Source organism: Telopea speciosissima, chromosome 7 (assembly GCF_018873765.1).
Source record: "Telopea speciosissima isolate NSW1024214 ecotype Mountain lineage chromosome 7, Tspe_v1, whole genome shotgun sequence".
Lineage (NCBI taxonomy): Eukaryota > Viridiplantae > Streptophyta > Magnoliopsida > Proteales > Proteaceae > Telopea > Telopea speciosissima.
In genome coordinates, this window is record NC_057922.1 from 4,537,677 (window position 1) to 4,564,788 (window position 27,112).

General features: G+C 38.2%; 3 protein-coding genes across 9 annotated transcripts in view; 1 reads left to right on the forward strand and 2 right to left on the reverse strand.

The window, feature by feature from the left end:
- The first annotated feature begins 3,030 nt into the window (after nucleotides 1-3,030).
- Nucleotides 3,031-9,793, forward strand: LOC122669594 (photosynthetic NDH subunit of lumenal location 4, chloroplastic). Of its 6 annotated transcripts, none has more exons than XM_043866386.1 (6): nucleotides 3,031-3,448; nucleotides 4,294-4,386; nucleotides 5,602-5,662; nucleotides 5,946-6,014; nucleotides 6,794-6,926; nucleotides 9,775-9,793. In XM_043866386.1, exons 1-5 carry the CDS (start codon nucleotides 3,089-3,091, stop codon nucleotides 6,859-6,861), a joined length of 651 nt encoding a protein of 216 aa, XP_043722321.1. In that variant the 5' UTR covers nucleotides 3,031-3,088; the 3' UTR covers nucleotides 6,862-6,926; nucleotides 9,775-9,793. The 6 variants fall into 6 exon arrangements, with proteins under 6 accessions (XP_043722321.1, XP_043722319.1, XP_043722320.1 ...); XM_043866384.1 differs by lacking the exon at nucleotides 9,775-9,793 and adding an exon at nucleotides 7,651-7,759 and having other exon boundaries at nucleotides 6,794-6,932; XM_043866385.1 differs by lacking the exon at nucleotides 9,775-9,793 and adding an exon at nucleotides 7,649-7,758.
- LOC122669591 (protein CELLULOSE SYNTHASE INTERACTIVE 1-like) overlaps nucleotides 8,410-27,112 on the reverse strand; it is a 30,525-nt gene continuing 11,822 nt past the window's right edge. The window contains exons 6-9 of one of the 2 annotated variants that reach the window (XR_006334049.1): nucleotides 26,305-26,759; nucleotides 24,907-25,023; nucleotides 24,006-24,229; nucleotides 8,410-8,432 (exon numbers count right to left, since the gene is read on the reverse strand). Coding sequence is in view for 1 of the 2 variants with exons in the window: in XM_043866383.1 (XP_043722318.1) it covers nucleotides 24,089-24,229; nucleotides 24,907-25,023; nucleotides 26,305-26,759 (713 nt within the window). In the remaining variant the exon portion in view is untranslated. Of the gene's footprint in view, nucleotides 8,433-23,790; nucleotides 24,230-24,906; nucleotides 25,024-26,304; nucleotides 26,760-27,112 lie in introns of those variants that run through there. The other variant, XM_043866383.1, reaches the window with a different exon arrangement.
- On the reverse strand, nucleotides 9,987-10,775 carry LOC122669595 (heavy metal-associated isoprenylated plant protein 23-like). Its single transcript, XM_043866390.1, has 2 exons — nucleotides 10,544-10,775; nucleotides 9,987-10,445 (listed from the first exon to the last, which is right to left on the reverse strand). Exons 1-2 carry the CDS (start codon nucleotides 10,701-10,703, stop codon nucleotides 10,147-10,149), a joined length of 459 nt encoding a protein of 152 aa, XP_043722325.1. The 5' UTR covers nucleotides 10,704-10,775; the 3' UTR covers nucleotides 9,987-10,146.

Genomic DNA, 27,112 nt, shown 5'->3' on the forward strand with positions numbered 1-27,112 from the left:
GTAACTATGAGGATTATCATCCTCTTCCATCTTTGTAATCTTTTTGTTTTTAATATAATCTTTTTTTACCATAAAAAAAATATTTCCGCCTCATCCCCACCCCAATGTCCCCTTAAGTTGTATCCTCCTTGTGTGAGTTTCTAGAGGACAGTTTCTTCTTTCTTTTTTATGCTTTAATGACTATTGTGCTTAGATCATAGTGCAGTAATATTTCTTTCAGTGCAACTTTAATTTCAAAATTTTTTTTATAGGGTTCATTTGTTTGTAACCAAACAGAATTTAGAATTGAATTTGTAAGCTAGATTGTCTAGAAAATAAATGGAGAAAATCAAATATTATCAAGAAATGAATTTACAATTGAGTTTGCAATCTAGAGATTCGATTTTCCGGTTTTGTAACTTGGTTTTCAGTTGTTCAAGTTCTAGATGCTGGGCCAACCTAGTATAGGATCCAAAGCCAGGCCCATTAAAAGAAATGAACGGTTTTCTAGGTCTTTAAAGTTTGACCAAATTGGTTGGAGCTGCCTACGATTAGCCCCATCATAATGACTGGTAACAAAAGTTTTAACAGGAGTTGGAACTATGGATTAGTGTAAGCAAATAAATAGCTGAAGGGCGGGGGATCACTGCCAGATTGTGTGGCCCGCTTAGACACAGAGAGGGTGAAATGACCATCTTGCCCTATTGGATGCTTGTGTGCGCACTTCCTTTGATAGGATCGTTGCCAGGTCATGTGGCCCCTATGCCAGACACAGGGAGGTTGAAATGTCCATCTCGACACGTGAGCCCACTCCCATTGGCCCCTGCACTGGTGCTGGGGTCACGCAACGTGGCAGCCTTCTTTCTCCCAAAAAAGAATTAGAAGGAATTAGCACCTTTGTGTCTATCTTTCTCCTCCTAACGTAAAAAGACTTTGCTTCCCTCCAATATACAATGTTGTTTTGCTACACCTCATTGGTGCATTCTTCTATGCTCTTCTATGCCGCTCATGGTTTTAGTGCACGATGTTGGATCAGATATTAGTCAACTCGAAAACCGATATGATATCATATCGGAGTCAGCAAGGATCGGCCGAATTGGACAAATTTGACACTGATCCTCCTTTAAAAATAGGTTTTTTGACTAGTTTATCTCTTGTCCGTACCATGTCACCGATACAGTATCGGATCGACAAAGTGCAAAATGCGATCTATACCAATACTTAGAACCATGATGCCACTTGTTCAGAGAATGCGCTCCATTATTTTATGCAGCTTGCCCAGAGAATGCTCTCCCTTAAATATATGGGGAAATATTTCCTATGACGGAGCGTGGCCTCCACACAAGCATGGGACCAATGGAACACATGCTGAAGCACCATAGGGGTTCTACCCAAAAAAAAAAAGGGTAAAATACATAGTACCCCCTAAAATGCACCCAATATTCCTCATACCCCCTTAAGGGTCAGACAAGTCCAAGTACCACCTCTACTTTACCCCCCTAAAATCATTTAAGTCCACAACAGACGTTAAATGCTAAAAAATGATCAAACTACCCTTTCTTCTACCTTTTCTAAAATTTCAAAAGACTTAATTTCCCTAACATATTTGCTAAAATTTGAAAAGATCAAAATACCCTCATCTTCCCCATATCATCATCTTCTTTTACAATGTAGATACCCACCATTAACACCATCACCACCGTGAAGCCCCACCTCCCGGCTCCAGCATCACCTCCAACTCCTCCACCTTTACCAATTCAACCACCGAGTCCCCCCCCTCCCTTGCCTATTCCTCCACCAACACCGCTGCCCTTACTATTGGATGAGCCGGAGTGGAGATTACATACTAAAAGCAATTTACATTGTTATTTCAAAGGAGGCATGCTTGATAATGAAACTAAAAATGAGTAGCAAGCAAACACGCAGAGAATCATACATTCACACATTTCAAAACATCAAAGAAACGGAAATTATACAGAGGGTTACCTGTGCAGAAGTCCGCCGTTGACGGAATCACAGTATCTCTTCATCCACTGCATGAACTCCAGGTTATCAGGGGGTCTTCCCTTCACTAGCTTGTTCACTTCAATGTGCTGAAGCCCCAAAAAAAACAACATAAATCAGAGAGGAAACAAAATTTCAAAAAACCTAAATCCGTCACTTTTACTACACAGAGAATTGAAACCAGAAATAGAAAGATGGGGACTGCAAATCAAAGAAGAAGTAAAGAAATCTATATAAACCATAAACATCCAATCCAAAATGATGAGTAAATATGAGAGAGACAGAAGACAGAGAGCGTGAAGACAATGAAACTTTGTAATCTTGAGTTTATTGAAGACATCCTGAAGGACCTTGTAGTTCTGGTTCATCTCGTATTCGCTCTTGGCATCAAAGTTGACCTTACGCATCGGAAGAATCCCTGGGTGAGCGGCGTCCATCAGTTGGCATTGGATAGCATCGGGCACGGCTTGTGTGAAAATTTCTCACGCAATTACAAAAAGAAAAGAAAAGGAAAATGCGTAAGGGCGGCGGTGTTGGTGGAGGAATAGGCAAGGGAGGAGGACTCGGTGGTGGAATTGGTAGGGGTGGAGGAGTTGGAGGTGGTGCTGGAGGTGGGGGGCTTCACGGTGGTGACGGTGTTAATGGTTGGGGGCGGTGGTGGTATTGGGGTATCTACATGTAAAAAAGAAGATGATGATTTGGGGAAGACGAAGGTATTTTGGTTTTTTCAAATTTTAACAAATAGGTAAAGGCAATTAGGTCTTTTAAATTTAAAAAAATTAAAAGAAAGAATAGTTTGGTCATTTTTTGAAGGAATTTTTAAGGGTGGAACATGGATTTGTCAGACCCTATGAGGAATATTGGGTGTATTTTAGGGGTACGTGTATTAAAAAAAATTTTAAAAAATAAAACATCATAGGGCCGATCATTTCCCATTTCTAGGGGGTAGGGCAGTCATTTCGTTCCGTCCGGTTTCTGGCGCTGGAGCCAAGCTCCCCCACAGAAATAAAAGTTTAGATAAACAGTTTCTTTGCACGGAGAGGGAAATCGAGTCCTGCGAAGCGTAGCCCACAAATTCAAGATAGGAAGAAACCCATAGACGAAAATGGCGGTTTCTTCTCTGACTGTTGCAGCAGTTCAAAAGCCTCACCTCCTCCACACCTTTAAACCCAACATATCTCCATGCACCTTCAGAAGCAACTCTTCTTCTTCTTCTAATTTACGGGCGGAGCTCTCACTGGATCTCAAAGGTTCAAGTAAAAGGCGGTTTTTTGATCTTGGCCTTGGCCTATTGGCGGCTTCCCTGTTGATTTTATCCCCGTTAGATGCCAATGCAACCAGGATTGAGTATTATGCCACCGTTAGCGAGCCCTCCTGTGAGCTCAACTTCGTTCGATCAGGGCTCGGTTACTGCGACGTTGCAGTTGGGACTGGAGATGAGGCCCCTTATGGAGAACTCATTAATGTGAGTTAGGAACCAAACTCATAAAGTCAATTATACCTAATTTTTAAGCTCTCCGTTTTTCCTGTGCTATAATTTACTTAATTTGAGCTCTCTCACTGAAGGGTCTTCCAGTTTGTTATTGGTAGATTTAGTTGGTTCAGATGTGAATGGATTTCCAGTCTTCAAGTTTCCATTACATTTTCTTAGTTTGATAATGTTTCATGGGTGTTTCTTTGTTAGTTTTAGTGGAGATGGTTAGTGAATATCAACTTTAGAAATGGAACTCTAAGAGATAACTTTTTGGATTTTGGCGGTGTTGTGTAATGATTTTCCTTTTTCTTTTCCCGTTTTGATGCGATTGGGTATTTTGCGATGTATTCGATGATTGTGGTCATGTTATACTGCATTATTTGCTCAGAGTATTCTTTGTTTATCTTGTGTTTCAACTGTGATTTTGATTCTAGAACATTTTCCTTAAATTGTAGTAGCATAGTTCGCGATGTTTTTCGTTGTAATTTTAGTATTCTATGAGATATTTTACTTCTGGACTTTTTGAAGGACAAGTTATTGGAATCTAATTTTCTACTGGACTTAAGACAACTGGGCTGAAGTAGGGTAGCTCTTCCGAAAGGGTGTGCAGCTCCAATTTTCCTGTATCTGAGATCTTGAGCTTGTTGAAACATTTCAATAAGTCCATACTCCAACAGGTGTTGACTTAGATGGAATTTCTGCGAATTATGGTATCATAAATGATTCAGGAACTATATCTAGTAGGTAGTTTTAAGTAATTCCTGGAATAGACGTAGTAGAATTAGATAGTCAATGGAAACTTTTTCATATCAATTATGCTTTTTTATGTTTTACAGATACATTACACTGCAAGGTTTGCAGATGGGATAGTCTTCGATAGCAGCTACAAACGTGCAAGACCACTCACCATGCGTATTGGTGTTGGCAAGGTACTATGAGTCTGTATCTGGTAGTTGAAATGATGCTTTGGTCTTCATCTTTCCTTTATTGATGACCAAATTATGGGGGAAGTGAGATCAAAATACTGTCAGTCAACAATCCCTTGGTTGATGAATTTTGACTCATGTAATCGTGCGTCAATGTTGTGGCGTCTAAAACCTTGGTATGTCCAGTTGGGCAGGGTTACTTGTATCTCTGGTTAAATGTTATTGTATTAGTTATTGTCTGTGTATCCATGTACAACCCTTGGGGAAGAGTATTTTTTAAGAGACTGGAGTTAGATCTCAAAGAAAGATTGATGCAGGGAGATTAGAAACCCTTCTGCAATGACTTCAACTAGAACTATAAACTGGAGTGTAGAAAATTAAAGAAGAATGAGAATAGATGAGAGGCTTGTTCGGCATTAAGCATGAACAAGGCTAGGCTTTTGTCCATCAAACCACTTAGAAGAGAACCATAATCAATTACAAAATCAGTACATTAGTCTACTGAAATTCATATGCTTGTATAAAGCCCTATATATTCAACAACAACTCAGCCTTATCCCAACTAAATGGGGTCGGCTACATGGATCCGTGCCCTCCAATCAGCTCTATTTGAAGTAATATATAAAGCCCTATGTATAAATTATTAATTTTATTCACCTTAGGCTTGCTAAATCAACTACACAAGTTCCCCTTTTGAGTTACCCAGACTCTGATAGAAAACGAAATTAGTAAAATTGCTGTCAAACACCTAAACTGACTAGTCATAACCCAAATTAACCTAATCTAATTTCGTTACCAGCTAGGCCCCAGCAAAAGACTCCAACAGAATAAAACAAAATTCTTAACCTCCCCTTTATATTAAATAATTGATGAGCTCATTAAAAAAGAAAGCCAACTTGTAACGACCCAAACAAAAACTCATATAAGCTTAAAATAGCATCTTTATCGATTTGGCCTACATAAAAGGTCTTGTCATATTTGTGTCATTACCATTATGCTACTGGAGGACAAAAGTAAGGAGGGGGGGGGGGAAGCAAGGGTCCTTGAAATCTTAAAAATAATTTACATGTTGGGTTTGAACCTGTTCCTTGTATACCCTTCTCCAATCAAATAGAAAAGAAAAAAAATGGCATATATCTTAAAAATAATTTACATGTTGGATTTTGCCGATGTTATATCATTGCCAACTGATACTAAATGTAGATATTTCTTGTACAGGTTCTTAGGGGTTTGGATCAAGGTATAGGAGGAGGTGATAGTGTCCCTCCAATGCTAGTTGGTATGTTTCAATTGATAAAGTCATTGAAGTTAGTGGGTGAGCCTTGGTGCAACGGTTAAGTTGCACTATTGCAACCATCAGGTTGCGGGTTTGAAACATGGAAACAGCCTCTCCGCGGAGCGGGGTTAAGGCTGCGTACATTTTCCCTGACGCTCTTTTAAAGCCATTATAAGTTAAAGACTTCCTGTAGTTGCCTTTTTCTTTCTTTCTGTTTTTTCCCTTTTATTTTCCTCACAGAGTTCTTCTCTGGGAATTTTAATATGTTATTTTTACCATCTCACAGGCGGAAAACGCAAGCTTCAGATTCCTCCAGAATTAGCATATGGACCTGAACCTGCAGGATGCTTTTCAGGTGAAGCTTCAACTTACTAGAAGTCATAGATTTTAAGCATTTAATAACACTAAAACTACACTAGTTTCGGTGCACACAAAAATAAGGACAACTGGTAGAAACTATCAAGTTGATGATTGATGCATTTGGATTGAGCACCGGACCAAATACTATAGTGGCATTTGACGATATATGAAAATTTCACTAACGGGAACTCTTTGCAAAACCTAGTTTTTCTCAAACCCAAATTACCCGTTGCAAAAAGTTGCTTGACACTGCAAAGTTGGTAAACCCATGGCAGACTTTCAAGCAAGCCCTATATTCTTTTAATCCTCATCTGCTCTTTTAAAATAAGACCTCCTTTTTTTCACTTTATTATTTTCCTGTGCACAAGAGAACAAATAAAAACCATGTATTGGTGAACAATCACTAGCATATAGAGGTGGAACTTGGTAAGCTGATCTGGGGTGGAGGTCAACCAATTCTATACCCCTAAGAATGAATGGTTGACCAGTACCTATGTGTCAATTGACGATGTTGAATTGACTCTAATCCTACCATAACTCAGTGACGCTTGATTAGGTTATTTGTGGTTCACTTCTGAATTAATTTGAACAGAAACATATATTGTCAGCTTTGGGTTGGGTCTCCCCCAAAGAATCAGCTCCTGACCAATCCTAGGTTTTGAAAAAAGCAGGCAAACTCAATTGGAAGTCTGTTTAGGTTAGTTTGATGTGGTTAAGCATGGCCTTAGGCATGATGTTTAAAAATATTGATATTCATAATTGTTTTCTATTTAGGTGATTGCAATATACCTGCCAATGCAACTCTTGTCTATGATATTAATTTTGTGGCAATCTACAAGTGAAAAACCGGTTGGAGGTACCAGTTCTATGATTTCAGATACATGGGAAGGCAACTGCAATTGTCTATGATGAGGTTCTTTCCTCTCCACTTTCTCTAACCTCTAATTCACTCGTCTACTTGTTGACCTAGAGGGAAACCCAAAAGACTAGTATCATGCAATAAGTGCAAATGAAGGCAGGAGCAGCCCTCCATACATTGGGTCCTGTCTAACAGATCCCTTGGGGCACTTATTTGATTGATCCTAACCATCACACCTATTTATTCTGGACTATTAACTGTACCGTTTGCCAACTTCACACGTGTTTTTTGCTCTGCTGGACCCAATCCCAGGTAAAGGTAGGTTGAGCCTGGATGGTAACCAGCATTTCTAAAACATTCAAAGATATTCTGGGAATATTTGTTGTTTTGACTTCATGCCAGGGGATGGCCCTAGGTAGAGTGGGATGGCTGAATAGGACTCATTTTGCTAACTGCAAGTAGTCAAGTAGTCTAGGGGAAGTAAAATATCATTTGAGGGAGCCTTCTGGTCTTGAAAATCTTGAAGGGTAAGTTCCACAGAGTGATTGATCCAAATAATGATCAGCTTATGTACTTGCTTACTTGGCATACCATACAGCATAAGGGAGTTGCATAACCCTAGGCCCTAGGGTCAATTCTCTTAACGAATGTCCAGTACCTTAAAACTGACACCGTTTTCATCCTAGATACACTTGAATGAAACGAAATATCATTGGAAGCAGGAAATGTTTATAAAGGTTTGAACTGAAATCATGATTGGATTTGGTGCCAGGTATTGGTCTCTTTGATCAAACACACAAGGAAACATTTATCTCTGGCTTGACTGAACCTTGGTCGCTCTCATTCCTTTGCTTTGATCATCATAATCAATTGTTTTTTGCATTTCTTTTTTCCCTTTTTCATATCTTTTCTGTGCTTGTTTGTTGTTAAGATTTGCAATTACAAGTGTAGTATAACAGGAAGTGATTCAGTACCGATGGTAGATATGATTTTCCATACTATCTATACAAGTCCTCATTTTTTTAGTTGGTTTCTGCAATCTATCCATATATCCCCTACCCCCTTTTTCATGGCTTGCTGAAATAATTTTTAACCTCATCTATGGATATTGTATTATCTGCTTCTCAAGATGGCACAAGTGCAGGAGCTGGATACTGCCACTCAAACTGTCCCATCATTCTCTGCTACTAAAAACCAAATGAATGAAACCTTCCTTTCCATGGCAAAAGCATATCCTTGGCAATGCAGCACTTTAGGATAACTCTGCCAATACAACTACAAGAAAGGAAACAGCATCTTAGCAACCCTAGCATACCTTTCCTGATTTGTCTGGGAATTGTCTATATTGGACACTTTTCCTTCTCCTGAATCCTTTTTGGCCCACACTGATAATCATTAATCACTACTTGCTGTGCTACAGACGATCTTGGAATCATGTACATTGATTAGTAGAAATAATTTGCAGAGTTTTATGAACATACAAGTAATCCAGTAGGATGGGGTGTGATAATGATATGAACCTTTTACCAAATCTTCTTAATAATTAATTGAAAAGAAAGCACTGTTACCAAACTGCCAAACAACAAATTATAAAGATGAATCTAACAGTAAAGGAGGAAAGGAAATTGAAACAAAAGAAATGTAACCTAGAGAGCAATATTTAAAAATTTAAAGATCCGTATGGTCATGCCTACTTGCAAGCACTTTCTCTTACCATTGGATCAGAATTTAATTTACTTTCACCATGTTGCAAAGATACCGATTTTTGTAAGCCCAATGGTTTTGAACTTTTAATATTTGAAACATTAAGGACCAGCGAGAGGGTCGTGGACCATGAAAGGATGAATGGACGATATACACCGTATGGTATCCCATTACTTGGAGGGTAAATATTTGAAGAAAGAAAGTTTCCTCTCTCGCACAGTCGCACTTGCCTCTTTTGTCTGTCTTTCTGCTCCCTGTTAAATGACTTCCTTGCCCCTCCTAGATTGAACTAAAATGGGGAGTTGATGGGTCTTGTGTAAGCCTAGGAGCCACGATCAAGAGAACACTTCTCCGTAATTGAATTTGGATATGAAATTCTCCAAGTGGTGAATCACCTTTACACATGGCAAAATCAATTGTGCCTATCCTAAAGAATCACCTTTACACGTGGTAAAATTAATTGTGCCCATCCCAAAATACCCTCTAGATATCCTAACCTAAGACATTTTTGCCAGAAGTAACCATAAAAAATGGGGAAAAGGAGCGCCACCCAATTGTGCATGTGGACGTGTATCTGCACCTAGACACAACCAGGCAAGATGGAAAGATAGGGGCATGCCAGTCATTTTGTATCCGACTGTGTTTAGGCGTAAGTACACGATCAGACACACGATTAGGTAGCATTCTTTCTTTCTAAAAAATATTAGGAAAATAGTTTTCTATCCAAGAGTGTGGCCTACACTAGCACTCCCTTGTGTCTATCTCTCTCTCTCCTCAAAGCAAAGGGGGCAGAGGTATCTTTTCAAATGGGAACGACAGAGATAGACTTATGGGAGTGCTAACATAAGCCAGCCTCCTGAGTTGAGAACTTTCTCCCAAAATATTAAGGAAAAAAAATTCTCAAAGCTGCCAGGGAAAGGTGCACTAGCATCATTTTCTCTCTCTTATGAAATAACCGTATGAAACCATTTCGAAGCACCTCCATTGGTGTGCTCACTTATGGTACTTGTTCAGAGAAACTTCTCCCAAGAAAAGTATACATCAATAATGGATGATGAGCGAGGTTCAACTGTCAATGCATTTGGTAAGTCACAATTCATATACTAATAGGGATCAAAAGCATTTCCTAGTAAAAGGGATCACATCTTCAGCTAAGCAGAAACTTTATGATTCTAAAGATTATGTGCAGAGCAGGTGAATGATGCATTACAGATCATGACAGGACAATTCATGCTAATGGATGAGGACAATGTACCTAATTGCATTCCAATTAGAAAAAAACCCACACTATTTCTGATTTCCTGTACTAATACAGATAATATTTCATTCATGTCCACCACCATTAACACACCCTTACTCCAACTGAGTAACAAAACTTCTTGCAAAAAACAAGAGTAGCAAAACTCCAATAAGTCCAAAACCCTGATTTTACAGTGTTTAATATCTTCACAAAAAAAGGGAACAGATAAAGAAGTAGATGTCTTTTTTTACAGAGCTGGGTATTGTGCAGTGCAGGCACCGGGGGAAAAGAACTCTCTCAGTTTTCATTCCTAAATCTCTTGGTCTACATGATGGAGCAAGCATTTGGATTTTCATCACTGAACATGGTTGTGTATTGCTCTTCCTGTCTGCTAAAGGAACTGATGGTGCCTGTAGTCTCCACATTTCTGACATAGCCAGGAGGTGCCTTCTTGTCATAAACTTGTGCCGTGTAAGGATGAGCCACAAGACTGTAAGGAACGTAAGGCCAAAACTCTGCCTTTTTCCCTGTTGACTGTGCTTTCTTCAAAACCTTGTTTGGCTCAACATACCCAGTCACAGTAACCTTATGTTGCTTCAGGTTTATATCCACAGATTTAACACCTGCAGAAGGAAGAACAGTACCTCAAACCCATTAGCCCTCATGAGCAGAAAGAGTAAAATAACCACAGAGGGAGAGAAACAGAATGCAAGAAAATTACCTTTCATGGAAGAGAGGGTTTTCTTGACTTTAAGCTCACAGCCTTCACAATCCATCCTCACTTTGAGCTCCACAGTTTGCATTTGCTTCCTCTTCTTCTGTTTATGACCACTACTCAATAATCCTGAGAAATAATCCATAGTACCTCCACCAACTCCCATGTTGTATTTACTCCTGATCTCTTTGAGAAGATGACAGATACAGAACTAATCACAGTTTAAATACTCAGGTCAAAAGCTACCAGAATCCAGAGGGGCCTGGATTTAATGGAATTTGGTGGAAAAGAGACACTGCCAGGACAAATAGAAAAACAGCTGTTACTCCTGGCCTTGATGGGTTGGTTCGAGAGGTAAGCACTCAAGAGGAAATCAATAATGTGAAGAGAAGAAGGGAATAGATGAAACAAGAAGCAGCAACCAGACGAATGGTCTTGGAAGAGATCCCAAGCCTGAATTTATACGAAAAAATAAAACAGTTGTGGGTAGTGTGCCAAAAATTTGAAGGAAGCTTCCTTCAACAGCTGGAAATTCCTTCCTTGCCTTGAAACAAAAAGGCTTCTTTAAAATGCTGCTCCCTCCCTCACCTTATTACTTGCTCTGAGTAGTTGTTCTTTCCACCGACCCCCACGCTTTGCCTTCCTTATAGAGAGACCTTTTGCAAAGCTAAGAAAGAAAGAGAGAGACAAGGTAACCCTTCTCTTTCAAAGGTAATAAAGGGAGGAGAGCAAACTACTAAGTAACTATTAAAGAGGAAAATCCTGATTTCCAATGAAAGTATGAGACTACCATCAATTGAAAAATGAGCTTTGTGTTTTTAACTGAGAAGGAATTAAAGACTTTGGGTGGAAGAAAGCTGTCTGTAACAATAACTTCTCACTTTGTTTGAGCATGCCTAGCTAATGCCCTATGAAAGAGACTTTGTATCGGGGTGCAATAGACAAGGGAATATAGTGGTTGAAAGTTAAAAAAAGCACACTTGCTAGAGGTGAGAAAATTTTAGATATAGATGTCATCAGCAGATGCAGCTTTTCTTGTAAGGAAGGTGACAAGTGTCAAGTGAAGTGTCAATAGGACTAGGGATGTAAATGAATAGTCAAAATTTGTATCTGAATTACTGTCCATATTTATTTCGTATTATTTAAATTCGTACGAAAACAAAACGGATGCGAATATGAAAGTTAAATTGATGCAGATACGTATAAGCTATAGCTATCTGAAAAGCTATATTTACATGTAAATCGATAAAATATTCGATTTGTATCCGTGTTCGTATCCATTTTGGATTATCGAGATTCGTTTAAAAGCTAATCAGATGCGGATACGAATATAGCATTATCTGAGCCGAATCCGATCCGTTTATGTCCCTAAATAGGACCAAAATGAAGAGTGCCACATGGCTTTAAAATTGCCTAGTGGGTTGGGTTGGGTTGTGACAGCTTTTTTGTAGATATGATTGGCCGGTGCAACTGTTAGAAAAAGCAGGCCAAGGAGAAAAATATAAAGCCATAGACGCGTTTGGCTTTGCTGGGACAGGTTGCTCAACGCTGTTATATCGAGGCTTTTTCTTTTTTCTTTCCGAAAGGAACGTTTCTCCCCCTACCTCTTTTCTCACTCTCTCTTCATTCAAATTTAAATTTTGAAAATCCACAGTTGCCTTCTATTATTATTTGACTTTTTTAAGCTACTTCCAAAATTCAGGGACAAACTAGTCAAGTTTCTAAGCGACTGGGGTATTGAAAGGAGCCAAAGATGAAGAAAGTAGACCATAAAACGTGACATGGACCCACCCCATTGGTCCTGAACCACAATCCTTAGCGGCCCAGCCCAACCCTATTAGGCTACTACTACCTAATCCAAGTTGCATGACTTCTCATTTCTCAAGCATTATTGGATGGTGGGACAAGGAGTTGGGCTTGGCCATTGGAAAATATCTGTTTTTTTTGTTTTGGTAAGAACTTATTGACCCTTCATTGCCTGATTCTTTCTCTCTCTCTCTCTAATTGTTGATATGTGGGCCCTTTTATATATAACCGTGTTGTATTGTGAATTTGAGATGTTTGAAGTTATAGAGCTATAGTCTCATATTGATTTGTTTAGGTTCTTGATGTTTTTATATATTTGACGAGTTATATCCATTTAATGCCTTAAGGTTTTAGATTGGATACTTTAATATGATATTAGAGGCAAAGTCTTTTTATTATTTTTCATAAATTATTTGTTCACGTGTGGAGCCAAATATATCGTAACTACATGTGAAAGAGTGTTTTGGGATGTTAGAAGTTATAATGCTACAGTTTCATATCTATTTGTTTAAGTCCTTGGCTTTTTAAGGTTTTGGTTGGACCCTCTAACATGCTACACTTCCTCATGTATTCCCATTGCCTTAGCATGAGAGATTCTATTCTATAACCATAGTGATCCCCTACCTTATACTATATATCTATTCATTTAAGGTGAGACAAGGCCACAAAGCAATATACATAAAAATTAAAAACTATGAATCGAGATCCAGGACCGGCCAATCTTGATCGGATTGGAGTCGATCATGATCAATGAAGAATCAGTTAGAATTGATCACAATTAGCCATAACCCTAGTTTTCATATAGAGATTGATCAATCTAGACCGGTTAAAATCGGAATCTACCTCAGTGGATTTCAATTCGATCCGATCCCATCTTTAAAACACTGAGTATACCCCTCAGTAATCAATTTCAATCTTTTTTTTAAGCCATAACCACCAAGCTAAACATATATCTAAAGCACAAATTCTATTTTAGATATGGGAGAAAGAACGTTACATGGTCGTGCGGTGCGTGGCCCCTGTGCATAGACACAGGGCCACGTAAAATAACCACCACATCCTTAGAAATGTTCTCCTTTCTATGGGAACACAACGGTCATTACGCCTAATCTTATATCTAAGCGTAGGGGCTGCGTACCACACACAATCCGGTAGCGTTCAATTTCCCATTAAATATATGCATTATCATTATAATCTATAAAATGTAATCCATTTATGCATTCAATCTTTACAATGCATCTAAATATTCACATAAAAGTTGGACCGAATTTCTGATAAAATGATTTAGATATTCAAAATTTTGATTATGGTCACCGAATCAGAAAGCAGAAGTCGATCATGAGAGTGTTAAATTATTATGTAGTGGTGGACACTACTTTGCTCTCTCCTTCTCCCACTCGTTCTCTCCCAATTGTTATACCCTTTATTTTTATGTTTTCAATATAATATTATATTATTGTGGACCTTCTCTCTCACTCTTAAGGGTTTTATTGCAAATATCTGCCGGCACCGATACTGATATCGATTGATACGAATGAATATTATAAAATTGGATCAGATTGTTTCACCCTTCAAAATATTGATACGGTTTTTTTTTTTTATATATGTATTTTGGATTAAATTTTCTTCCACCCATAGAAGACAGATCATCCATCATCTTAGGATTCACAAACTCACTAGGGTTTTAGTATATATTAAAAGGGAAAAAGATCTCTGTCCAAGAGTCTCACGAGCTTATCTCTCTATTTCCCATATGAAAAGATACCTCTACCCTTTTGTTTTAAGGAGGAAAGTGATAGACACATAGGAGTGATGGCTTAGGCTACACTCCCATATAGAAAATTACTTTTCATATTAAAATATCCTCTTGATACCCTTTTCCGCCCTCTCTCTCTCTCTCTCTCTCTCCTACAATTTGATTGATGGTGTGATGTGACCAAGTCCAAAGAAATATTAGTAAAGGATTAAATATATTTTCTTTTTATGTTTTGGTTGAAACAAAGAATCTATCCTACACCAAAAAAAAATTTATTAGATTAGGAGATTATAAATAAATAAATATATATATATATATTCACCTACTTAGATTGCTGGACATATTGTATTAAATAAAACCATGAGGGCCATGGATGTCAAACTTATGCATTAGTTATAATTCTGATCAGGTGTCTTTATTGTTCTACGCATCTTGGGTGGGCCAGGGCAAGGTCCATATGGGGCATGGCAACTAATTATTGGGTTTTTTTTTCCAGTTTGGAAGGGAACAGGAACGGTAGAATGCCTATGCTATGTTGAGTGGTCAAATGAATTAGAAGTATGGACCCCACCTAATGACGTGACAAGTGTCTAACATTGAATGCGTCAAGATGATCGGATCTTCTTTTACCTTATACGTAACGTGACTGCCAATTTGGGAGCCCTAAAAGGAAATGACAACGTGGACACATTTACTGGTGATTGTCGGTGGGGCCATGGTGTTTCAAATCGGGCTTACTTTTTCTTTTTGATAAAAAAATTCGGACTCACTTGATGGGTTCATGTGATGAAGGCATTTTTTATTTTTGGGAGATGGGGGATAGTGTATTTAGATATGGAGATCGGGCCGATATTAATACTTGATCGATACTATATCGATGGTACCGCAACAGGGGAGAACAAAATGGTCCAAAAAATCTCATATCGATATGTTACGAGATAAAACAGTCCAATCCAACTTGATACGATTGATTTATATCGATATTAGTATTGGTATCAAGAATGACCAATATTAGACCAATATTATCTATGCCAATGCCATGCGCTAAAACCCTGGCAAAAAACTCTAGAAGAAGAAATTTTTTTTTTTAGGTGAATTAATAAGATTTAATTTACCTTTCCTTGCTTCAAAGGAAAAGTTGGATGAATAATAGGATATATCTTGATTGAAAGAGTAAGAGGGTACAAGGCTACAAGCCCTTCCTGACTTGATACCTGCCTTTCTCCTAATTAAACTTTAAAATGGATTCCATGAGGAAGAAGCCCCCTTTAAGTCTTTAACATAAATTAAGGAGAAATTTATGTTAGATGAAGAGATTAAACTTTTTCCGTACAATGTTTATGAGAAGGGAAGAGAAAGGTGGGTCCCATCAGTATTCCCTTTCAAGACCGATAGAACATATAGCAGACTGATGGTACCCACCTTCCTCTTCCCTTCTCATAAACATTGTACGGAGAAAGATTAATCTCTCCATCTAACATAATTTGTCATTAAAATTAAATTATTGGATCATCATTAATTCTCACTATTTTTTTCAAGAGGATCTGCCTACGGCTCATTGATCAATAGAATCATTTCAAAAATATACGGAGAACACTTTTTTAATCTTAGATTCTTTGATCTTTTATGCTTTCCCACAACCACCTACGCCCCCACCCTATATTACCAAACACCTGGGGGGGGGGAGGGAGCTGAGATGGGCCCCACCCTATTTGTGCTGCATGTAGATTCCTTCTCACACTGGCATCGTGAGGAATTTTCTGTAAATTTAAACGTTAGATTAATGTGCATTCTCAGCCTAGCATCCAACATCTGATCCATCAACCAATTCAAGCCTTTTGATGCAGGAAATAAAAATTTTCAAAGAAACATCAACAAAATTTGACCACTCCTTTGACCCTCCGCTTTCTTTGGTTTGGGTTCATCCTCCGTTAACACCACACAACGCACAAAGAATATGGAGAGAGGATCCTCTTGCGTGAAATGACAATAAAGCCCAACAGAACAGAACTTTTAATAGATGCTGACTGCAGTGAGGTGCAATTTCGAAAAATGGGCTTCTGCAATTTCACAAGCCCATTTTGTGATGTATTATTGAAGTACAACTAGATGAAGAATTAGAGCTCAATATTTCACTTAAGCATAACGGAGGCCCAAGACAAATCAAATCCTCTATAGAGAGGCCCAATTAGCACGTACACGGTACACCACAAATGATCAAAGTATCATGGTTTATGCAGGCGCCTTGGCTCAAGTATTTACGGCTCATATCACTGCCGAATGCCGATACCAATAAGAACCCGAGTCAACTCAGTGTAAACTCAGTCAGAAAGCAAGCTATTTAAAGCAAATTATCGAGTGGGTTCATGAGTCAACTTGGATCAGTCCCAGTCGATGCAAGTCAACTTTTATCTGATTAAGGCCAATCCAAAAAAATATATATATATATATTTCCCCCTCGTTAACTTTATGCGTTGGGCTCTTGGCTATGCGAACAACATATATATACTTAGTCTAGTATGGAGACCATGTTAGGGTTTAGGATTTAAGCACAAAGTTGCTTAAAGCATTACACCCTGAGTATCTAGTTTGGAATACCTGCAGACTGCTGCCTCCAGCTAGTATATATAGAAAAACTAGGGTTTAGGTCAGATGGGCTAATTACTAGATTGCCCCTCACAGCCTGGGCATTAACACAAGTAGGATTATATGAAAACATATAAAGGGATATTATATAAATACCCTTACAATCTCCTCCTATGTTCTACATATATCCATTACACATGTATAGGAACCATTGTTCAATCAGTAATTGAATCAATATAAATTGAATATCAATAATCCAATAAATCAAATAAGAAATAAGTAGACTTCAAGAAATAAAACTAGGGTTTTAGATCAAAACTAAACCCAACAATAAATCCGATGTTCCACATGCAAGTGACTAAACCAAAAGAAATAATCAAAAGAAAAAGTCCTTGCAATCCATGTGACTTTACTCATCAAGTAAGTCATCCTCATCGAGATCCAGATTCAACCGTTCTCCTCCATCTTTGCCATTCTCTGTAATTTGTCAAATATGAATTTCATAAGATATTATGAATTCAATCATTTGCACAATAGTATCTAGTTCAACAATAAGAACTTAGTACATTTCATATATGGTGAAGGTAAATCAAAAAACAATAAGCATCATCATCAAGTTTCTTTACAAGAACTCGATCCTATATAGTCTCTATCATAAGGACCATACCATGTTTCCATTTGGAATACTGTATTCGTCATATCAGTCATAGATTTATGTTGTATCATCAAATTTGGAATGGTGTACTCGATCCTATATAGTCTCTATCTATGAAAGACATGTCATCAAATTTGGAATGACATAAAGACTAGCACAATATCATTGAAACATATCAGACATTTTCCATATTCCTTTGTGGAATAACAAAGTAAGGAGACTTCACATGAAAATTTGCTACCCCATCAAGTTTGGAATGGTTTCACAAACGCCCATACTTAGTAACCTAACTAAGTTATCGAAACATGTAAACTGTCCCGAATGCTTACCAAGGCTAGATGAGATTCGAATAATTCAAAATAATATCGGGTTAGGTTAAGACCGACTAAATGGTCTTTAACCCCATCTCCCTGTAGTTTTGAATGTTCGATCTTTGTTCAATCCCTTTGTAAGGGCATCTATCGTATTATCCTTCGATCTCACATCAATCAAAATGATAATCCCTTGTTCTGTTCTATAATTCAGCATGGCCTTTTTTTACTGATGTGTCTCCTCTTACCATTAAAGAGTGAGTTATTCACAATCGTCTTTGTTGCTTGATTATCACAGAATATAGATATAGAGTTTAACTTAAAACTCCTCAATGGAATATCTATAATCGAGATCCTTTATCCACTCTGCTTCATCTCCCAGAAGCTAGAGCATAAAGTTCGATTCCATAGATGACATGAGCAATACTAGTCTGTCTTTTGGATTTTCATACTAATTTGCTCCTCCTAGTGTAAATACATAACCACTTGGTGGATCTGCTGTCTCCCAAATCCGAGCACCAGGATGCATCGAATATCCTTCCAAAGTTAGAAGATGTCCATTATAACATAAAGCATAACCTTGAGTACCCTTAAGGTATCTCATCGCCTCGATAGGGCATCCCAATGCTCTTTTCCAGATTACTAGTGAAGCGACTAGCATGCCTACCGTAAAGGCTATGTCGGCCTAGTGCAACTCATTGCATACATGAGACTACCAATCAGTTTAGAATAATCTAAGCGATTCACGGTGTCACCTGTGTTAGGTTTCAACCGTTTGTTATAGTCATAGGGTGTCTCAATCGGTTTACAATCACTGTATCTCCAACTAGAAAGTAGCTTCTCAATGTAATGAGTCCGATTAAGGGTGATCCCTTGCTCATGAAGCTTACTCTCATTCCAAGAATGGTGTCTACCACACCAAGATCTTTCTGTTGAATTCTTTGGACAAGGTTTCTTTAATGTCACTCACTACTACAGAGAGATCGAACCTAGAATCAACATGTCGTCTACATACAAGCAAATAATCGTTACCTTGTTTGACTCAACAAAAAATAAAGGCACTTATCCGAGTTCTTGGTTTGAAAACCAAAGCTCTTTCTTGTCTTGTCAAACTTCTCATGCCACAATTTAGGTGCTTGTTTAAGACCATAGAGAGATTTGTTTAATTTACAAACTCTTTTTAGAACCTTCCATGACAAACCCTTCAAGTTGGTTCATGTAGATTTCTTCATAGGTCTCCATTAAGGAAAGCCGTTTTACATCCATTTGATGCACAACATAGTGCTCAATAGATGCTATGGCAAGAAAAATCCTTATTGTTGCCAAATGGCGGCGGAGAGTAGATGTCAAAATAATCTATCCCTCTCACTGTTTATAGCCTTTAGCTACTAATCGTGCTTTATACCTGGCTATAGACCCATCCGGATTAAGTTTCTTCTTAGTACCCACTTACACCCTATTGTCTTGGCCCTCTAGGCGGATCAACAAGGTGTCGGTCTCATTCGCATTAAAGAGCTCATTTCCTCATCAATGGCTTCTTTCCATAACAGGAGTCCCTAGATCTCATCGCTTCCTTATAGGTGGATGGATCAGCCTCTAAATGGTAGGTCACAAAATCCTCACCAAAATTCTTGGGTACTCGATCTCTAGTAGATACTCTTCTAGATTCGATTCAAGGAGCATTGTGGGAGTAGTGTCGAAACAATTGGTTCGATTCCAAAGGTGATTCTCAGAACCACTTGACCAAACCAGGCAAGGTCGGCCTTTATCTCTAAGGAATTTATCCTCAAAGAATATAGCATCCCTAGATTCTATCACCACATTGGTTGATAGATCCAAAAACCGATCTGCGAAGATCTTTTCCGCACAACCAAGATATACACAAGTGTTTGTTCTAGTTCCCACCTTAGGTCTCCTAGGGTCTTGTATCCTAACATAAGCTACACACCCCAAACCTTAAGAGTGTCATATCTACAGGATGATTATGCCATAGTTCATAAGGTGTAGAAGTCGAGTTTTGAATGTGGTAGTCTATTTAGAATGTGATTTGCAATCAACATCGCTTCTCCCCAATAGCAAGAGGGCATACCATTGTCAATAACATGGAGTTTAACATCTCTGTTAACGTCCTGTTCTTTCTTCCAGCTATGCCATTTGATTGAGGTGAGTAAGGAGCGAGAGTTTCAAGGATTATGCTGTAGAGGCACGAATTCCTTGAACTCGTCAATTTGTATTCTCCTCCCCTATCACTTCTAAATCTTTTAATTTTCAAGTTCAATCGATTTTCTACCCTATTCTTGAAAATTTTAAAATTTTCAAAAGCTTCATCTTTAGATTTTAACGGTATAAATGACAATATCTAGAAAAATCGTCTATAAATGTTATCAAATACTTCCGACCTCCTCTAGTTGTGTAGCTTTTAAAGTCACAAATGTCGAATGTATAAGTTCAAGAAGTTGAGTGCTCCTAGAACTGGTCGAACGGTTTTCTAGTTATTTTAGTTTGAACACACACTTCACATCGTTAAATCTAATTGAAGTGTCTAATGGTAAATTATGAGTTTTAGCTAGTTTGAGCATTTTCCTATAGTTCACATGTCCTAACCTACAATGTAGTATTTTGGGATCAAGTAAATTATGGTTAACCTGGTTTATTGTCTCATTAGCTAAACTCAACCTAAACATACCATTCAAATTATAAGCACATCCAAAATAAAAGAAGTTAACGAGACAATGTTACTCTACCACTACTAAAAGTAATAGACATGCCGAAGATCAAGCAAAATTCCAATGGAAATTAAATTCTTTTCAAAACCAGGAAAGATTTTAACATTTTTCAAAGTTAATATTTTACCGATGAGAGAACCAGGTTTCATTGTCCCTTGTTGAGCCACTTCCACGGCGTCTCCATTTGCAACAATGGATCTACTGCTACTTGAACAACATCGGTGAGCGGTCCTTGCTATTGCAAACATGACAAGTCGCTCCAGAGTCTAACCACCAATCGAAGATGTCTTGGCCAACCCCTTACCCTTGCCAATCATGGCAACAAAGTTAGTAGGCTCGATCTTGTCCACCGACATGTGAACTTCCTTCTGTGGTGTGTCGGTGTTCCCTTTCTTAGGACCCCTACACTCGGATGCATAGTGACCCCACTTTCCACATTGCGGCACTTGCCCCTCTTTTTAAAATTAGGCTTTTTGGCCTCCAAGCTGTTGGGGTTCTTTCTTAGGTGGCTTGGACTGCCTAGGATATTTCTTGGGTTGTGAAACCAAATTGGCGGATGCCTGTTGTTGTTTCACCATCTCCAAGTTATTTCCGCTCTGTTCTCATCTTCGATTCTAATGAACCGTTTGAGATCATCCAGCCCCACTTGTGTTTTCTTTCTGTGCATCTCGGTTTAAAGGAATGCCGGTAGAGGGTAACTTAAAGATAATTGCACCCACTAAGAATGCATCAACAACGGGGATGTTTTCTTGGTTCAATTTTGTTCTCAAGTTCTCAAAGTCATTACTTGTGGAAGTATCTCCTTATCTTCTTGAAACTTGAAGTCCATAAACTTGTCAACCAAATGAGTTTTTGATAGGTCCTCCTCCTTTTTGAATTGGGCTTTTAGGTTTTCCCAAATCTCTTTTGCGGTCTCATATTTACTATAGGTCTCTCACCTATCTGACAGTGAGTTCAATAGGTAGTCTTTGCAAAAGTCTTCGTCACTTATCCATTGGGCTTGATTAGGTCCGTACAATCGAGAAAATTTATTTACTACAATGTAGAAAATATTGAGGTACTTGATCAAATGAGTCCTCCTTTTCCAAGAACGAACTCGAGCCACTAAAGCTTTCCAATTTGATCATCTCAATTGGAACAGCGTGTTTCTCCATATTAATTGATTTGTTTATATGCCCAAACAAAAGATCAAATAAAAAATAAATGCTCAAGGACAGTCACGAGATGGAGAACCCTGGATTTAGATGAAGGAGGAAAAGATCGCGACGGTGCAATGCGGTATCGACACTTGTAATGTACACGCTATTCGCAGTCGCTAGCGCGGATGTTGGCTGCTCATGCAGATAATGGCCGAACCCAAAAAGATTTGATAAATTAAATCAAAAGTGTCCTTTTTTTTTTCAATGAAGGACAGTCAATTCAATGCCTTGAAAACGACTTTGAGTAAAGAGCTTGCTGCCAAGTGCCAACGATCAAATCAATGCTGATTTTTTTTTTTTTTTTTTAATTATGGCACCAACACCATAAAGCTTCTTTAGCTTTTGTCAAAAAAAAGTTTCTGACAAAACAGAAACGAAGACTACAGAAAGCTTCACTGTTTGTTTTTCTTTTTTTTTTTTTTTTCTAATCAAAAACAAACTTTCAACTCCTTTTGTCTCATTCACCTTCAATCAATCAAATCAAACTACTATTCTTTTGAATGATAAATCAAAAAATAATGCAATCAAGGCCAAAGTCGATTACACATATGGGCCCAAAGCATCGTGACGATCTAAGAAATCCTGCAGGTGAATGAAGACATCGAGAAGCCGATCTCGGAATTCTACAAAACCCACGATCAACAAAGCCGATCTCTCAATTGAGGAGAAAAATTCGCAAAAACCCACGATCAAACAGAGCCGATCTCTCAAAAATAAATTGTGAATTCGAAAATTCAAAGCCGATCTTGATCGCAGAGAAACAAAAATTCTAATGCTTTAAGATTGTTAGGGTTTAGGGTTTAAGCACAAAGTTGCTTAAAGCATTACACCCTGAGTATCTAGTTTGGAATACCCAGACTGCTGCCTCCAGCTAGTATATATAGGAAAACTAGGGTTTAGGTCAGATGGGCTAATTACTAGATTGCCCCTCACAGCCTGGGCATTAACACAAGTAGGATTATATGAGAACATATAAAAGGATATTACATAAATACCCTTACAGACCACACCCCATGGATGATGGGATATCGACTCTAATGGTTAAATGTCATTGGAGAGGATTTAGATTCTCTAATCTAATCTACCACCCCCATAAATCGACACATCTTAATTATGTTCAGTTTATATATGTTATTGTACAATACAAAAGGAATATATACTACAACTCACATACACACAGACGTCCCTATATACAATAATTAATAATTAAGCATCTCTCTCTCTCAGAAGATAAGTTACCAATTAATGACATGAAACAGAAGATCGATTCCTACTTGTGAGAAGAGCTAGAGAGAATGAAAAATCATTTGTATTAAGAAGCGAAACACTGGGAGCGTTACATCTATGTAGACAAGGATGTTCAGTTGCAGGAGACTCGAGTTGGCGAACACTGGTATAAGCTACAACTGTAAAGATGACACAGCAGAAGAGATAAGAACAATATAGAAAACTTTTCAAGGGTAAGGATAAGTAAAAATCCTCTTGTTGAAAGTGTATACAGTGAGCATGTAGAGCAACAGCCAATGTGGCAAGTGAGAAGAACAAAGACAATGATACTGAACGAAAGTATGGTTTCAAGTATTCGAATGGAATAACAGGAACGCCCGTCTTTGAATCGAAACCCCCGGGGACAGTTAAGGCTGCTGTGAACATCAAGGTTGCGAAAAAAGTGCGAGACAACAATAACCATACCTGCGTTTTCCTTCACCCCACTTCTCGCTCTGTTTTAAGGGATCATTGTGAGTTTCATAAGTCCGGTTACAAACAGCTTTACCCTTTCTTATTTGGTTTGTTTCATTTTGTTTGTTTTTATTAAAAAGTTTAGAACTGGTCATTTATGAGCTCACTTTTTGGCAGTTGAAGCCTGTACTAATATTCTTAATCTCACTTTAACGTATTCTGAATTATGTACTCTCTTTAATACTGTTTTATAGATATAGCTTGTGTTTTCTTACAAAAAAAAAAAAAAAAAGATATAGTGTATGTTTTCATCAAAATACATCTTAATTCCTTGCTGACTCTCTTTAAACCTAGTCCGGACTCTTTTCCTACCCCTTCCTTTTTTCATGCTATGTTTGGATGTCCAGAGAAAAAACAAAACATAATGAGACAAAATAATGATTGATTCTAAATTTGTTACTTTTTAAGGGTGGGGGATTAGATGCCAGAAAAATCATTGAAGTTAATAACCATTCTAAATATCAACCCAAAAAATACAATTACAAGGCATCTAAATTCTCTCCTCATTTTTATCCCCCAAAAATATGGAAACATTAAAGGATACAAAAAGAATGAATCAACACAACACCTAAACAAACAACAAACCCATAATTCTACAAACGCAGACAGCTACAGAGACCCAACTCTGTCTATGTATCCCATCTTCTTTGTCTATGTACAATGAAACTCTGAATACAATTTTTTTTTAAAAAATCCTTTTTTGTTTGCAATATCTTTGCTTCAAATTTAAAATTACAACTGAACGAGCAATCACCTCTCTCCATTACTGTCACTATTTATTGGACCACTGGAACTCAATTTCCAGGTTCCGAGATGGCCCACTTTTGCTTTCTGGAAGAAGGGTGTACTCCCCAGTAACTGTTCCAAGCATTACAACCCGATCAATCTGGATAGTAACTTTTCCGAAAGAGCTCTGTCATTTGATGAAAACAGTAGAAGTAAGTTACCAATGCAAGCAAGGATTTAAATCAAGGTACTAAAACTCGGGTCTCGGTGCCAACTCGACTCTTGGAAAAACCGAGATCTCGCCGAGTTGGTGCATTTTTTTTTTTTCAACTCGAAGCCTCAACTTTGGGTCGACCCGAGATCCGAGATCTCGCCGAGATATGTCGAGTTTTGTCCAATTAGGTAAGGTATTTAAGTGGTAGGTGGGTTAAAATAATGGGTCGAAACCGAGATCCGAGATCTCGCCGCGATATTGCACTTTTGAGACTCGCAGGCAATCTTGTCTCGGGATTTCGAAAATCCGAGAAACTCGGCGAGATCTTGCGAGTTCTCGAACCTTGATTTAAATCAGTGTCGGTCCCAGCCAATATTGATATTAATACGGATCGGCCAATACAGGCCACATAAGATGGTTTTGCCTCAATTTTTGAAAAAAAAAAAAGAGTTTTTTGACCATTTTGCCCTCAATAGGGGCCAATACATTGCACCGGTATCAATATTCTATCGGCCAATACAATACCGATACCTTGAACCCTGGATAGAAGCTTTCATGAAAAATAGTAAACAATGCAAACAATACGGAAAAAATTAATAGTCGGAAAAAAACCCTTTGTTCACTTCCTTCAGGCAGGGCTCACTACTAACCTTTCCAAACTTGCTCTTATTCTTGCATGAGATATGAAGCTTCTGCCCTTTTGGGGGACTATCAAATGCCCAGGCAAAGCTCTCTTCCCATTCAGGAGTAGGACCAGTCGAAACAACCTGACAAGCAAGCAAGCAAATTTTTCTTTGTAAAAGCAATAGAAATTTGGTGTGGCATTAACAATCTCATGCAGAGAAGTAAAAATGTACAAAAATGGAAGATATTTTTTGGACAGTAAAAATGGGGTTCTCCGGCATCAAAACAAGCATTTTAGGGCAAAATAGCAAATGTATACTGTTTGGCACTTGATGCCAGCAACCCAAAACTTGGGTACTTTTCCAGGTTAATGGGTCCCATACTTTGCTACCTGGAATCGCAGATAAGAGACAAATACTTTAAGCCTCACTTTAAGCCATACTCAAATTGACTCAATATCCTGAGACAGTGAAACCTCAAGACCCACACTGAAGTGTAAAGTAGCACAAATACTTTTAAAGTGTTGGGCTCATGCAGTCGATCAACAACCAATACTTGACTATAATTTTCCATTCTAGGTAAAGTAATTGGAAAATGATCTATCAGTTGATTTATCTTCTTAATTTGGGGGTTTAGTATGTAATTTAATCTCCACTCTCTATGAAGTCAAATGGTCATTTAGTTTGTAAAGAGCCCAAGTATATTTGTTTTGGATGAAAGAGCCCAATTATATTTAGCTTTAGTTTATCACCACAATAAACCAAAATCTTAAAATAATTATCTTTACTAGATCTAGTCACTCTTATCATTCACATCCAATACAAGTGGGGAGAGGGGGACAAGGCTTTTTTTAGGTTGCTTACAAACATTCTCCCCCACCTTCACACCTCCCCGCCCCAACCCACTCAACCAAGACCTGGCTAGGGTCCATACCAACATGCTAGGCTGGCACCTTTGGATGGGACAACAAACTTGGTTGGATATCAAATATTCAAACGTTCTCTACAATAGACAAGAATTGTGGTTGATGGTCCAGTGACAGTCTTAAGACCGTATGAATTACCAACCCAGGAATTTTTTTGGCATTAAGAGATTTCTGAAGCTGCTAAGCAGGATTTATTAAGTCCATTCCCATGCATGTAGGCCACAAGGACTACCTACCCTATACCAATAAATTATTACTGTCCACTCCAACTAAATAGTAAATACAAGATTATTATAGTATAGTTTACAGTAAGCATACCAGCAAAATACAATTTGATTACTATAATTGCAGGATTCAATATTAGTTTGAAAGTGTAGGTAATAGTGCAATCAGTAATTGTGCCCATATCACTCGATAATTATGCAATCAGTTTGGCCTTCTATATAGGAAATGGAAATTTAATGTAGGTTAACTGATCAGAGTTTTACATGTATCATACCTTGGTTTGTCTTGGAGGAGTGTTCCCTAGCGTGAGCTTGCAGTAGACGCTAGGGTTACCCACTGACTGCTTTAAATTGTTACCACGCTTTATAATTACCACTAAGGTCCCTGGCAAACACTGCAAAAGGAATTCTGCCTTCTCCTGAAATCGAGGTGGGCCAGACTGGATCAAAAATTGGAGCAAAGGAATTGCCTCAGCAGCAGCAACTGATTGAGCCTGGGAGACTTCGGCTGGGCATGCTGACCAAGCTTGCCTAAGAAGAAAAAGTGAATCCAAAGCTGCTTCCTGGGTTGCCTCAGACCCTGTCTTGAGGGACGTGACCAGATGCGGAATACATAGTGTGGCAGTCTCAGTAGCTCTCAAGCGTGGAAGATTACTAAAGAGTGCATTCAGAGCCTTAAGATATTCCTCATTCACACTTCCAGTGACCACTAAATCATTCTGAATAGCAGCTGCAAGACACCAGTTGAACATCAGATAAGCAGAAATCTTGAAAATACAAGAAACAGTTATTTCAGAAAAATATGCCAAGTCACATGGCAAGGAATAGGATCACCCAGTAATTAGTTGAGACTTTTTAGACTACCTAGAACAGAAGAATGGATATGTAAAATATGAAAATGGAGTAAAGGTAATATTGTCCAAATAAAATGGGTTTTCTAAACACCCCCCCCCAGCCCAAAAAAAAAAAAGCAGTATTAGAATAATAGTGAAATGTTTTGGAGAATATCAGCCAGCAGAAGTCGGCATGCATATGTTCTGACTTCTGATACAATCATCAACTAATCATGCTTCCCTAATTCTA